Here is a 13,753-nt window from a genome sequence, read left to right as displayed (position 1 = left end):
AGGAGTGATATTCCAAACTTAATTTACAAAACAAAGATTTCATTCATTTCAGCGCTTATGACATACAATTTTTTTTAATCACCTATTTTTTAGGAAGAATATAATTTTTTTGTTTTTAATTACAATATTGTTTGTATGGACATAGAATGTTCAGAAAACATGCAGGAATTTTTTTTTTCATGCACTTTTTTGGTTGATATCTCTAAATTAAAGGATCAGAAGAGGAAATAAATGGGGAAAATTATGAAAACCAATCTCTGAATTCAGCCTGTAAAATATTAAGCCAGTTTTATATTTTAGTTATTCAAACTGATGTTTCATGATAACTCGTACTGTTATATATTAATGCATTTTTCTTGTAGCTCTGCATGACCTCATAAAAGACCGATTAGATTTCCACTTAACTGATCATTGTCCAAAAACTTGCTTGCTGTGTCAAGAGGAAACTCCATCGCTACCAAATGGCACTGAAGATAAAGGGCCTTCTATAATTGACAGAGTAGGCACTCATTTTTTAAAAATAATATTACATTTATAGTTTAAATTATTAAAGTTATCACTGTTTATATATAAAAAGAAGTGAATGACTAACCTCTAGCAATGCTGGTCTGAGTTTTTAATTCCTTTCTGAAACAAGTAAAACAATGGGAGGAATGCCGTTTTTTATACCCTTGTAATTTTCACTCACCTAGGTATATGTATAATCTAGGTATACATTTGTGAGCTATGTAATTACTACCATTCTAAATTTATATGAAAAGTATTATTGACACAACCTCAGCTTCTTGGTACTTGAGAGGTCAGTGAACCAACCCTCCACTTCCAAAATAGTCTCAATAATGATTTTGGTTGTTTGTTCAAGCTATGCTTTGAAGTATTCCTTTTTTATGACATGAATGTCGCTCTCCACTTGTTAATACAAGATTTACAGAAGACTGGATGTTGTGAAGATATTTGTTATTTGAGATGTTAATTTTTTAAGGAAGGAAAAAACTCATCTCTGCCTCTACCGGGAGTCGAACCCGGGTCCCTCGATTGCCGGACGAGTGCTCTGACCACTAAGCTACAGAGGAGATAGAGATTTTCCTTCGCTAGAGCGTATATATGCCGAACGGAACCGTGCAATGGACGGTGAAACCGATCAGCTAATAGCTCATGGACGACGAGCCACCAGAGGGCTATATATATGACATGAATGTCGCTCTCCACTTGTTAATACAAGATTTACAGAAGACTGGATGTTGTGAAGATATTTGTTATTTGAGATGTTAATTTTTTAAGGAAGGAAAAAACTCATCTCTGCCTCCACCGGGAGTCGAACCCGGGTCCCTCGATTGCCGGACGAGTGCTCTGACCACTAAGCTACAGAGGAGATAGAGATTTTCCTTCGCTAGAGCGTGGTCAGAGCACTCGTCCGGCAATCGAGGGATCCGGGTTCGACTCCCGGTAGAGGCAGAGATGAGTTTTTTCCTTCCTTAAAATATTAACATCTCAAATAGCAAATATCTTCACAACATCCAGTCTTCTGTAAATCTTGTATTAACAAGTGGAGAGCGACATTCATGTCATATATATAGCCCTCTGGTGGCTCGTCGTCCATGAGCTATTAGCTGATCGGTTTCACCGTCCATTGCACGGTTCCGTTCGGCATATATACGCTCTAGCGAAGGAAAATCTCTATCTCCTCTGTAGCTTAGTGGTCAGAGCACTCGTCCGGCAATCGAGGGACCCGGGTTCGACTCCCGGTAGAGGCAGAGATGAGTTTTTTCCTTCCTTAAAAAATTAACATCTCAAATAACAAATATCTTCACAACATCCAGTCTTCTGTAAATCTTGTATTCCTTTTTTTTTGTGTATCTGAATTCATAAAACAGCAAACAGTTATAGCACATCACAACCTAAAACTGTTTCAGCCATTAAAATAAAAAGAAATTCTGCAACTTTTGAGTGACACTACTTTTCATATAAAGTTGTACTGTAGTATTTCCTTCCTTAGTTGTATGTAACGTAAGAAACAGATGTGAAAAAGTTAATTTATGTAGCCTAAGTCCTGTACAATGAGTACAGCTTAAAATTAGAATCCTCACTATAAAGCAGTGGTTATCAACCTACCACTAACAGAAAATAAATGTGAAAAAAATGAAACCGCAAATCATTTGTAACTGATTTGGCTAATGTCAGGGCCGGTATCTAGCTCCAGCCCGGCGGTTGAGAATCACTTGCTATAAAGGGTGATTTAAAATCAACCATCAGCCAGCTAATGTTGAAAATATGTATTGCTTATGACATAGGGTTAACTTAAACTTTTTGTTGTAGTTTCAACCAATACTTTTGTCAAATGAATTTACAGCATTTTAATGTTTTTGTATTGATTAAAAGTTGTAAAAAAAATTACAGTAAATGAAAAGAATTGCTATTCAGCATGAATATTTTAATGTTTTCTTTTACCTAGTATTCATTTCATGTTTATACTGTACTTTTCGATTCAGTTCAAATTTTTTCCTTATTTTTTGTATTTTTGAATGAACAGGTGAATAAGTTCAGTGCTTCTGTCAGCTTAAAAAAACTTTTTTTGTATGGGAACACCTTTAAACCTTTTATATAGAAAGATTAGACTTAGACCTCATTTATGATAAATACAATATATTTATATAATATTTTTTTTATATGAGGGTGTAAAGTAGAGCTACATGTGCCAGAAATGATTAGGACCTGGCTGGCCACATTGCAAAGCGCCTAGACTTTGGGCATTGACCATAACATGTAGGCCTATATGTCATGGTATATCAAATTTATTGCAAAAAATATTTATATTTACAGTATTTTAATTTTCAGTTTGCAACTGCTGTGATAAACCGGGGCGCTACTGTTAGGGAAAGATTTCGAGAATATATTGCCAGTCCACAATCTTCAGAAGAAAGGTGAGTCTTTATGTTAAATAAGTATAGTGGCAAAATAATGTTTGAATTTGTATCATAAGTTGTATTGCCATGCCCAGTACTGGGAAACCTCTTTCACCATCACTTTTTATACTGTCACTTTTCTTACTTTTTAGCTTTTGATAGTTCTGACTGAAGAAAATGACAATGTCAGCAATCTGATATGCCTTGTCTGGTTTTGTTCAAAGTCTTCCTACTGCAAGGCTTTGTAGTGGTCTTCTCTCTAAAAATGATAAGAGTTCTCTATTGTTTTTTGTTTTTCTGATAAGCAGTTCCTGATATGGAAGGGTTTGTAGTATGGGGGTTTTTTTTTGTCTCACTTATTTTTTAGCTACTTGCGCAGATCTTCAAAATGTCAATTACAAAATCTGGTGAAAAGTTTGATTTTTCTGGGATAGTTGAATCAGCATTTGCACAGACTAGGCAATTATTCTAAAAAAAACATTAAATGGTGATATAGCATCTTGAGAACAGGTGGTGAATTGTGATAAAGAGCAAAAGAAATGGCAGCATGTTGCAAATTATAGCAAAATCGACAGAACTCAGTTTGGTTGACTGAAACACTGTAGGTCTGAAAATATACTATGACCAGACCCATTGTGAAAGGGAGGATCTTAAAATCACTGTTAAATTTTTTCATTCCCAAAATACTAATATTTCTTCATTGATTTTTACTTTTTTCCATCCATCAATTAGTCTCTTCTCTTTCACTGTCACTTTCCTTATATCTCCTTGTTGGGTACACAAGGGTGATAACTTGAAGAGATTCTGCTTTACTCATTTGACTAGAAAAACTATTATTAAAAGATTTCTTTATTAAATTTCTTTATTGGCTGTTTGAAATTAAAATGAAACATGCCAGTAGTTTATTTATTGTTTTTTTTTTACTTTTTTTTTCTTTGTTGTATTTACAACTTTGATTATTAGTTTTATAGCTGTCAGGGCAGCAGATACATGTGAATAAAATGAATAATGAATAAAAAAGTTTTCCTTTGTGAGATGAAGAAATAAAAATTAATTCAATCACCTCTTTGCAACATCTAATTCTGTTCGTCTTTTTTTTATATTATCTATGAAGTGTTATTATTTTTCTAAAATACAATTTTTCCACTCAATGAAAATTGCTATGACTTGATATAATTCAGAGCTTTAAAATTGGACTTTATATAATGCACCTAACATGAATCTTTTGTAACTATTGAATTTTGCAATCTTAAATTTATGTTCAAGTTATCACATAAAAATTGAGTTGATATTCTTACACATTCTTAATTTGTTTGCATACATTGAATGCATTTTCTGTCATTTTTCCCCTCAATATTTATGAGTCACATAATTTACATTATTGTTTTCAGGCATGTTAGTCCTCAGGATCGCCTTGGTAAAAGGTATAGAGGCATGGCTCCTGTATTCAGCATTGATGATGAACATGAAGGTAATTGGAATCAGTTTTTTTAAAATCAATTTTCACAAAATTACAATGTAAAAACAAATGTTGTTTCAAAATATTATGGACTGTTCAATTCCATTATTGTCAGCAAAAACATTGTGTGAAAGTTTGCATTATGCAAAAGCTGACGGTATAATATACACATCTACTCTGCCATAACAATTTAAAGAACATGGTTTTTTTTAAATATAAATTAACTTTTTATATTGATTTATTTCCACCATTGAAAACAATTCCCTTTTTTTTTTCAAATATTTCAGATGAAAAAACGTCCGGAACTGATGAAGAAAGCTATGAAGAAGTCAGTATCCAAACATGGGTAAATAAACCCGATGTGATTGGCTCTTTCGAATGCTGTGAAACAAAGAATGGTGTTAAATACCCTAGGTGAGTGGTTTTTTATTTTCTTAAATTGGTAATAATTGAGTTGGATTAGATAAATTTTTGTACTGTTAATTGTTAGAGATTTAGAAATTCATTTTTTTTTTTTTTGAGTTTTTCATCTTTTGTTTTGCTATCCCTGAATCGAAAGCCTTTTTTTTTGTAATTGAAAAATTGCATGTGTGTACTCTTTATTTTTTTTTAAATTGGAAGAAGCAACTCAAAAACTTTACATGCAGACAAGGCTGGATTTCAAGAACCTCCGATTTACAATTAACATGTTTTACAAATTAATATCTCTCTGTCCCAAACAATGTGCCATTTTTTCTTCATTCCAATGTCTTTCCCATTCACATATTCAAGTTAACCACTGTCTTGGTTTCATGCACTTCACTAATCTGCATTATAACTAGCTCAGCAAAAATAACCAAACTCTCTTTAAAATTCCACATCTTTTTTTTTTCGATTTTGTGCAGATGATATTGTTTTCCCCAAACTCAGAGAACAATAAACTAAAGAAGAGAGGATACTCTCTCTAAATAACATCATGCAAGTCAAAAACTCATCATAATAAATTTATCCATCAATTGTGCAAGAAACAATTTTGTCAATAGAATGCGTTTTTCATTTAGTTGATGCTGAATGACCCTTTGCACATCAAGTGAATTGAGGAACCTGCACCATTTATGATATCGAGTCACCACCAGGCATTTCCTCGGGGGGGGGGGCTCATTATTAAAAACCACCTACAAGAAAAGTGTAATCTGTAAAGTTAATTCAGGTTCAATGACCGTTCATGTCACATAAACACCAATTTTTGTTGTTCACATTTCGTGTTTGTAGTTCATTTCTCATTTTATGCTTATTGATTTATTTCATGAGTGCTTAATTAAATCAGAGATGGGGTAGAAATATATGCATTCTTAATGATCAACAAGATTTGCTTTAATTAATTGCAGTCAGTTGATTTAAATTTAAAAAATCTGATTTTCAAATAAAAAAATCCAATTTTATTTTTAATCATGATTTTTTTTATGTCCTGAAACTGCATGTATGTGTTGTCAAAGATGGGCCACAGTACTAGAATTATTTGATCTTTCCATGCATATTGGTAAATGTGATAAATTGGTTATTATGCATAATAACTGTATTTTTATCATTTACGTATAATGACCAAATCTACCACATTTACCACATATAACATGTACACATAAAAAACTGTTTTCTTAGCTTCATTCAATATTAAACATTGCAAGTACTGTGCACACTTGTGTATAAGTAGATTTTTTCCGAAATTGAATGGGGTGGTTTGTGGCTTTTCGTGGGTAAATTTTGCATAGAAAACACGACCGATTGTGGGGTTTTGGGATCTTCACACAGGAGTGGGAGGGGGGGTGCTTATACACAAGTGTATAGGGGTCATTCAAGTATTACGTCAGCATCGAGGGGGAGGGGGAGGGTTTGAAGGTTGCTTACGTTATCAACCACCCCTTTTTGAAGATATGAAATATTCTAAGCTGCTGATGAAATTTTTCTGACGGGGGAGGGGGGGGTCAAAAATGGCTGAAAATCTGCTTACATAATACTTGAATGGCCCCATATGATAAGTAAGGATTAAAGTTTAGAGCCTTGTTATCTAAATTGTAATTGCTGTTATTCATACTTGTTTATGTTCAACTCCTTAGAAAAATATCTCACAACTATATTTTTTTCAGTCACTTGATAGTTACGAGCACCCTCATGTACATACTTAGATCAAATCCACTCAAGAAAGGTTATGCCTACATAGTTGCAAGAAGACCATTATCGAAAATAATAAAAATTACCACGAAAAAGAAATGTCCAGAGTGCATTACATTCAGCCATGGCACCACAGAGGACAATGTATCTACCATAAGTGCTGCAGACTGTTTGTTCATACCGAAAGCTGGAGATGCTGCTCAAGTTATCAAATACAGAATATATGATTTATCTTCACCGGTGGAAAAGAATGACAGTTGAGAAACAAAAAATTTCTCTTTCAAGAGAAGTCATTTTTATATATATACACATACATATTTTAAAAAGAAATTATCATCCTCTCCTTTTTTTTTTAATGACTTAAGTCTTGTAAATATGTAACACTTTTTATGATATTTCTTGTTTCTACGAGTATTATATGTGATTGATGCATATTATTAGATTTTTTGTGCAAAGTGCACTAATGAAAATGTGATTCACCCTCCCCCTCTATATTTTGGGCTCCATGTGAAAATGTTGTTTACTGTTATTTCCTGTGTATAATCTTATGGATTATAAAGTTTAAAAAAACCATGAGAATTTCTTAGTGAAGGTGGTACACAGCTGCATATTATCTGCCGCTTTTTTTTTTAACCTGAGAGGTTGGAATGGTAATTTTTTTCAGAAGATAATAGTGTTCACACAGATGCAAGCCGAACAAACAATATTGTTTCTAAAAATCTTGACCAACACCTTCCATTCCTAATAATTGGTGATAAAAGTAACAACAAAAAGTTTGCACAGTTGTCAGCGGTTTATACATGCTGCAGATTGTAGGATGAAATTTTTTTTCAAAGTTTCTACATGGTAGGCAAAAAGTCCGCAGAAAATTTAAAAATTCATAAAAACTCAAAAAAATAACCCAAGTAAAAAACGGTTTACAGGGTTAACTGTTAAACGGTTTACATCGCTAGGTCACTGGATTTTTTTAAAGACCCAAAAAAGAAACTTTAAAAACAGCCAAGAGGTGGTGCTGATGTATACACGTCAAAGGAAAGATACACAAATAACGAACAAAATGCCTCCAAATTGTTTATTACAGCAGTATGTATTCCACATGACCACCACCACCACTGGATAACACATTGCAGGCGAGTCACAAATCCAGCAACGGCAAAGTGCAGCAGGTCCAGATACACAGTTTACAATGGTGAACTGATTGTAGATTACGAACGCAAGTTCTTATAAGCGTCTCATTTGCATATTTTCACCGAAGTCGCTCATGCCAGCATCACCTATTGGCTGGTTTTTTTCCCCTGTCTTAAAAAATTCCTGTGACCTAGTGATGCTAACCCTAGAACCCCTTTTTTATTTCAATTATTTTTCTGGTTTTTATTAATTTTTAAAAGTTTCCATGGACTTTTTGCCCACCTTGTATTAAAATTTGCATGAGTGGGTTATGCACAGGAAATTACTGTAACTTTTTTTTTGTTAAAATGTGTTAACATGTTGCACATGGGTTGTTCAAATGCAATACAATTTGGATATTTGATGAGAGGTGGGGTTGGGGTGTCAAGAGACAGTAGAACTGCATGTTTTTATGTTTGTAGGAACTGCACACAATACGAATAGCATGAGAAGAATGCATGCTATTCAGTTCCTATGCAAAGAAGGCGCTTCAGAAAGTGAAATCGTTTATCTGTGCAAAACTGTGCATGGAAACATATGCGTAAAATAAAACACTGTTGTTGAGTGCTGTGTTTCGAGATGAATGGTTTTGTCGAGATGACTTAGTTACTCAATTAGATAAGTATGCCTTCTTTGATCTTAGCCATATACAATGTCTTAATTTCACTCGTCCTGTTCATTTATAGTTAGAAATAGAGGCACCAGGTTCTGTTGCTGATCAGAAACATATTTACCCTTTCACACCTTTCATTCAGTGCAATTTCACTTGTTGAACTTTCTTCCATAGGAATCAAATTCCTTTCTTCCATAGGAATCAAATCATTCTAAATTATATTTGCTTGGACGTATTTATCACATTCAACTGTTACTTAAATGTTTCCTTCCACCCAACTGATGAAAAACAAATGACAAATCATGCAGTATACTGTTACCCTAAGAAGTATTTGAATTATTGTCAACTTTTTTTGTATAAGTTTCATTACGAATTATCAATACAATTTGCATTTTCATCAATTTTTTTTTTGCTGAAAGGTTTCTGAATGAGCGCACCTACAAAGTATTCTGCCCCCCCCCCCTTCCAAGAGAATCATTTCATTGGTACTCTTACATAACAATATTTTTGCAATAATCTGCATTTATTGAATTTTATAATAACCATTGAAGTGTTAAATAAAAAAGATGCCAATCTGTTATAGCAGGGATGCACAACCTCCAGCCAGTGAGCCAAATGCAGCCCGCCAAAGCTGTTCTGGTTAAAAGTATCAGTAATGTGAAAGAATAGTCATATTTTCTTCATAAAAATATTGGAAATCTAGGTCCATATGTGGCATTTTCAATTATTGCCAAAAAATTGTCAAAGATAACCAAAGTTGCCAATTACAACCAGAGAAAAAAAATAGCCAAAGGCAAGTAACATTACCAACTAACACTTAAAATTGCAGACACCAGGAAATGGAGGGCTACTTCAAGTCGCAATAGATTAAAGTGTAATTCACAAAAAAAATGTATGTTTGGCAAATATGGGGGGATAGACATATTTATATGAATACACAAAATGTCTCGCTACAGATGGTCCCACTCACAAAGTTTCCAAAAAACCATGATAAAAAACCTTATAAGTGGGAAAATGCTTTAAACAGGAAATCTTGATGGGCATTAGTGAAAGTTGGAACCACAAAAATAAGTTGTTCTAAGGGGAAAACTATCTAAGTAGGAACGTTGTAAGTGTAATTCACTGTAATTGAACCTGTAATTATCATAATACAGTTAAACCTGTGTAAGATGGGCACTACATGAGATGGAAACCTGTCTTAAGCGAAATCAAAATATAGTCTGTTCAATGATTAGTGCTCTTATTTGCACCTTTATAAAATGGAAATCTGTATAAAACAGAATATTATTTCAGTCTATTGACATTCCGTTTCATACAGGTTCCACTCTGTATGAGTTATAAATCTATGAAAATAATTTCAATCCTTGATTTCAGTCAAAAATAAAAATTCAAATAAGCTTCATTGAAAATAAGGGACATTTTATCCTGGGCGATTTTATAAAACTTTTAAAATAATGGGACATTTTATAATTGGGACAAGAAAAATTACAAGAATGTCCTATAATATACATGTCATATGGTCACTCTATACACACTAGTTTCTGGTATGTGAGTGGCATAAGTACTGCATATCCGTCTCTCGAACTGAAAAGGTTGTGCACTCCCTGTGTTATAAGGTTATGTGATGGGCCGCAGAAAAAATTGCTACCGCAGGGAGTCCCCCATCGAGGGGGGTTAGCACACCAACATCTCGATGAGTATAAAAACAAGCCTGCCATCCGGAATCTGCAATAAATTGTAGGTCCCGGTCTAATTACTCCTCGTGTGCAGAAAATTACCATGGTGCGACAAAAATGATCGAATGATTATGTGATGATATCAGATGCCTTATCAGGGGGGGGGGGGGCCAGGCCTAATTCCCCTGAATCAAAGGGAAACCCAAAAAAAGTTTTTATTAGTTTCATTCAGTTTGCTCATATTTTTGTTTCGGTACATTTATTGATCATCTGTAACGATGAGTGCTGATGTTTCCTCCAGCCCTAAATTTTTTTGAAATTTGTGATCAAGGGAACCCCAGGAAGTGTATGAGACTGGTCCCCTGAATTTGCTAAGATTGCCTTACAATGAGTGCGAGAAGAAACAATCATCTTAAAGAGGAAAGATATAGCATGTGGAGATGTTTTGCTATCACATGCTCATTACTTTTATGTATGTATTCGTACATCTCAGATTAAACTATAATAAAATGGTGTGGAATCCCTCGGGAAAGAGATGTTGCACTGCATCATATGTTTGTATGTTTTTCATTATTGTACTGTATTGTTTATAGATTGATTGAATGTATTTTATTTAAAAACATGTAGATATAATTATTGTTTCATCCTCTAAATAAATCCTAGTCACTTCCTCGATTTTAACTTTGTTCTCGTTGCATGGATACATTTGATACAGAGGCGGCTTAGGCAAGGGGTGTGGTGCACCCGGGCGGCAGCGTAGACTTGAGTTAGACTGAAAATTTTTATAAAATTCCACAGTAAAAATTCACATGACATTACGCTTTTGAGCCATAATTTCGACAACAGATATGTATTGAGAAAATAGACAGGACCTGGGACCGTGATACTAGAAACATGAATGTAATCCATCAGGTGGTTCAAGACAGAATCTCTACCCGTGCTTGACTTAGCTTTGTGCTTCCTGCCTATACCCCCCCCCCCAGGGCCCCCACATCCTGCATCAGCGCCCCTAGCTAGAATCTTTCACTGGCCCCCAAGCCAGATTTTTTATGGGACCCCTTCCACAGTTAATTTATAGTGTGGAAAAAGAAAAATGATCACAACTTATTCTTTAAAAAAATCCTTTTTTTTCATTTCGCCTTTTCATCTCGGATTTGGCTCCCCTCCAGAGTGGGCAGAAATAATTTTCTTGTCAATGAAACTGTTTTACCCACTCGTATCGGTTTTTATCACTTCTCTTGAGCGGTACCTTTTGCACAGCCGCAACGGGTCTCGTGGCCCAAGAGCCACCTGTGCACTTTATCCCAAGGGGGCAAGTGTGCGTTTTGGTTCCTTCTCAACTAGCATTTTTTTCAACAAAAAAAAAAAAAATTATGGTGATAGACCTGAGTTGTGCTCGGTTTGAAAAAAAAATTCAAAACTGTCAAAATGAAGGCAAAGGAAAAATTCAGCTTCTTATTTGTCCGGTTCCTGGAGCACCAGAAACACCTTTTAATAAATTTCATAATAAAACTGGCCTAGTTGTGTACATCGCCATAAGTTTAAGTGATGATGGCTCATCAATAAGTACTGTTTTGAGGATTAAATAATCTCGCACTGTGCAGCCCTTATCAGACGCGGAGCCCGGTAGGAAAATAATTTTGGGGCTTATCCCCGATTTTACATGTTTTGTGGAGGTGGGGGGGGGGTGAATTGGGGCTGGTGTGACTGCACCTGTCCTACACTTCTAAGGGCTGCTCTAATATGGCATTCAGAACTATAAAATAATTCTGGAACAAAGCTCAGAGGAGGAATATAATTCCATGCCTCCTCTAGGCCAGAAAAAAAAGCTCCCTTAAATGATCACGATCTTTTTTTGTACGATAAACAATCATGCGGATTTCTTTTGAAAAAAATCCGGTCTATCTCGAACTCCCCTAGTGCATCAGCCTCCCACCAGGGTCGCTTTTAGGGGCGACACAAGAACTTTCGCAGCATGTAAGCTCGAACTGCCCCTAACTTGAAAGCTTCTATTACTATCAAGTCTTGAGAGCATCATGGGCCCCCCGGCCAAGTGATTTTTCTGAGCCCTACCTGGAAAATTCTCAAAAAATTCAACTACTTGTTTTTCTGAGGCCCCCGGGCCGTACCTGGGTGGTTACCATGCGTTAAGATGGCACTGGTATCGACCAATACCTTATAAAGCAATACCTTCTTGCTCTAGAAGGTGTTGTATCGATTCCCAAGCATCGTGGTCTTCAATCACCCGTTTCCGAGCTGTAGAAAACCGTTCATTTCTCATGACCGAGTAGCAGACGCCCTCGTGACCGATGGGATACCAAAGCTTTAACTATAACCAACTAACTAGAAAAGATCGCCTTCCAATCTTACGGATATTATGGCGTTTTTGTCAACGTTGGGCACCTATGGTTCCGTTAAAATCTGTCCAAGATATAGAGGTATAGTATTGTGGACATTCTGTGTTATAGAATGATATTTGGTCCCATTCAAAACCGTCCATTGTAGTGAGGAGTCCAAACTTACACGTTTTACTGTATTATTACACAGCAGATAACATTTTTCTATTATAATCGTCTACGACAGGAAACCCTAGGAGGGTTCCGCGAGAGGATTTTAGGGATTCCATGGTATCGAAAGTGACGGAACCCCGATAGCTTCAAAATTTTTCTTGTTACTGTTTCACCTGAAGCAATTTTTTATTACCAGACCAGAATCACACTTTTTCCTTCCATGCCCAGCCCTATGGGCCGATTGTAGGAATACAGACGGGCATAAAAAAATTTAGACAACATATTAGGATAATCGACCAGTAGGAGACGAACAATATTCGTGTTGGCTCCTTTCTTTCTCTCTTCCCTCCTATTCTCACACACAAGTCCTTCAGACAAAAACAGACTCAAGGAGACCCTTGGAATTGGTATTCCCAGGAAGAATCCCTCCAAAGTTGCCGAACTTCTAAATAGTTTCTTTGCATTCTATGCTCCTCACTCCGTCTCTCTTCCTTGATTATCAACTGCGCTTCATGATGTCGGATTCTTATCGTTTTTCTGAATAGCAAATCCTAAATAGCAATCGTAGGATTGCTGACAGAGAGAAGGAAAAGCTCTACTTTCTAGCTTGCCTGAAGTTATTGGTTATTTTTCCCGCTCTACAGACTCTTTACCACAAATGTAATCGTGTTTATACGACGATTGTTTCATTTTTCATATCTACGACCGTGCACAGAACACAGTGCGGCGACCAAAAGGTACGGGATTGCATAGTAGAGACTAGCGACGAAAACAATTCTATTGATTTGTTCTACACAGCACATACTCGAGAAGTGAGGCGAAAGAGAGAAAGAAGTCACTCAACGAGGTGCGCGATTTGAACAAACCTGATTGTTTTCCCCTCGATCTGCAGATTTTCGCTACTTGCCGATTGGTCCATTTCTCCCTTTTTTTTCTTTCCCTCTTCTACGGAGGGATCATTCTCATCATCCCCTTACATTTCAGAACCTCTTCGACCATTTTCTGTATCCTCCTCCTCTTTCACTATGAGCAGACATCTCTTTTCCTCCACCCCCATGCATTTTTTTCCTTCCCAGTCACAATTTTGTAACTCGTACATCTTCGCTTCATTATGAGCGCAGCCTATAAGCAAAGACCTATAAGTATAAGCAGCCTTAAGCAAAGCAGATAATGCAAAAGACCACTTTTCTAGCTGCACCTAGCGCACTGAGCAGGGCCGTCTTAAGAGCATCATGGGCCCCCGGGTCAAGTGATTTTTCTGAGGCCCAATCAGGCAA

At 35.8% G+C, this 13,753-nt stretch overlaps 1 protein-coding gene across 1 annotated transcript in view; it reads left to right on the top strand.

Annotated features, from left to right (window-relative positions):
- The window catches only part of TBC1D23 (TBC1 domain family member 23), a 28,209-nt gene extending 17,562 nt beyond the window's left edge, over positions 1-10,647 (top strand). Inside the window, exons 12-16 of the mRNA XM_089243608.1 lie at positions 363-499; positions 2,836-2,921; positions 4,295-4,374; positions 4,650-4,776; positions 6,486-10,647. Of these exons, the coding sequence (XP_089099734.1) occupies positions 363-499; positions 2,836-2,921; positions 4,295-4,374; positions 4,650-4,776; positions 6,486-6,771 (716 nt within the window). The 3' untranslated portion in view covers positions 6,772-10,647. The remainder of the gene's footprint in view (positions 1-362; positions 500-2,835; positions 2,922-4,294; positions 4,375-4,649; positions 4,777-6,485) is intronic.
- The last annotated feature ends 3,106 nt before the right edge of the window (positions 10,648-13,753 follow it).

This window comes from Pholcus phalangioides, unplaced genomic scaffold (genome assembly GCF_987345545.1).
Source record: "Pholcus phalangioides strain wild (caught in Gottingen) unplaced genomic scaffold, Ppha-v1.0 ptg000015l_1, whole genome shotgun sequence".
Lineage (NCBI taxonomy): Eukaryota > Metazoa > Arthropoda > Arachnida > Araneae > Pholcidae > Pholcus > Pholcus phalangioides.
Note: the sequence above shows the minus strand (reverse complement) of the source record. Positions and strands in the feature narration are given on the sequence as shown.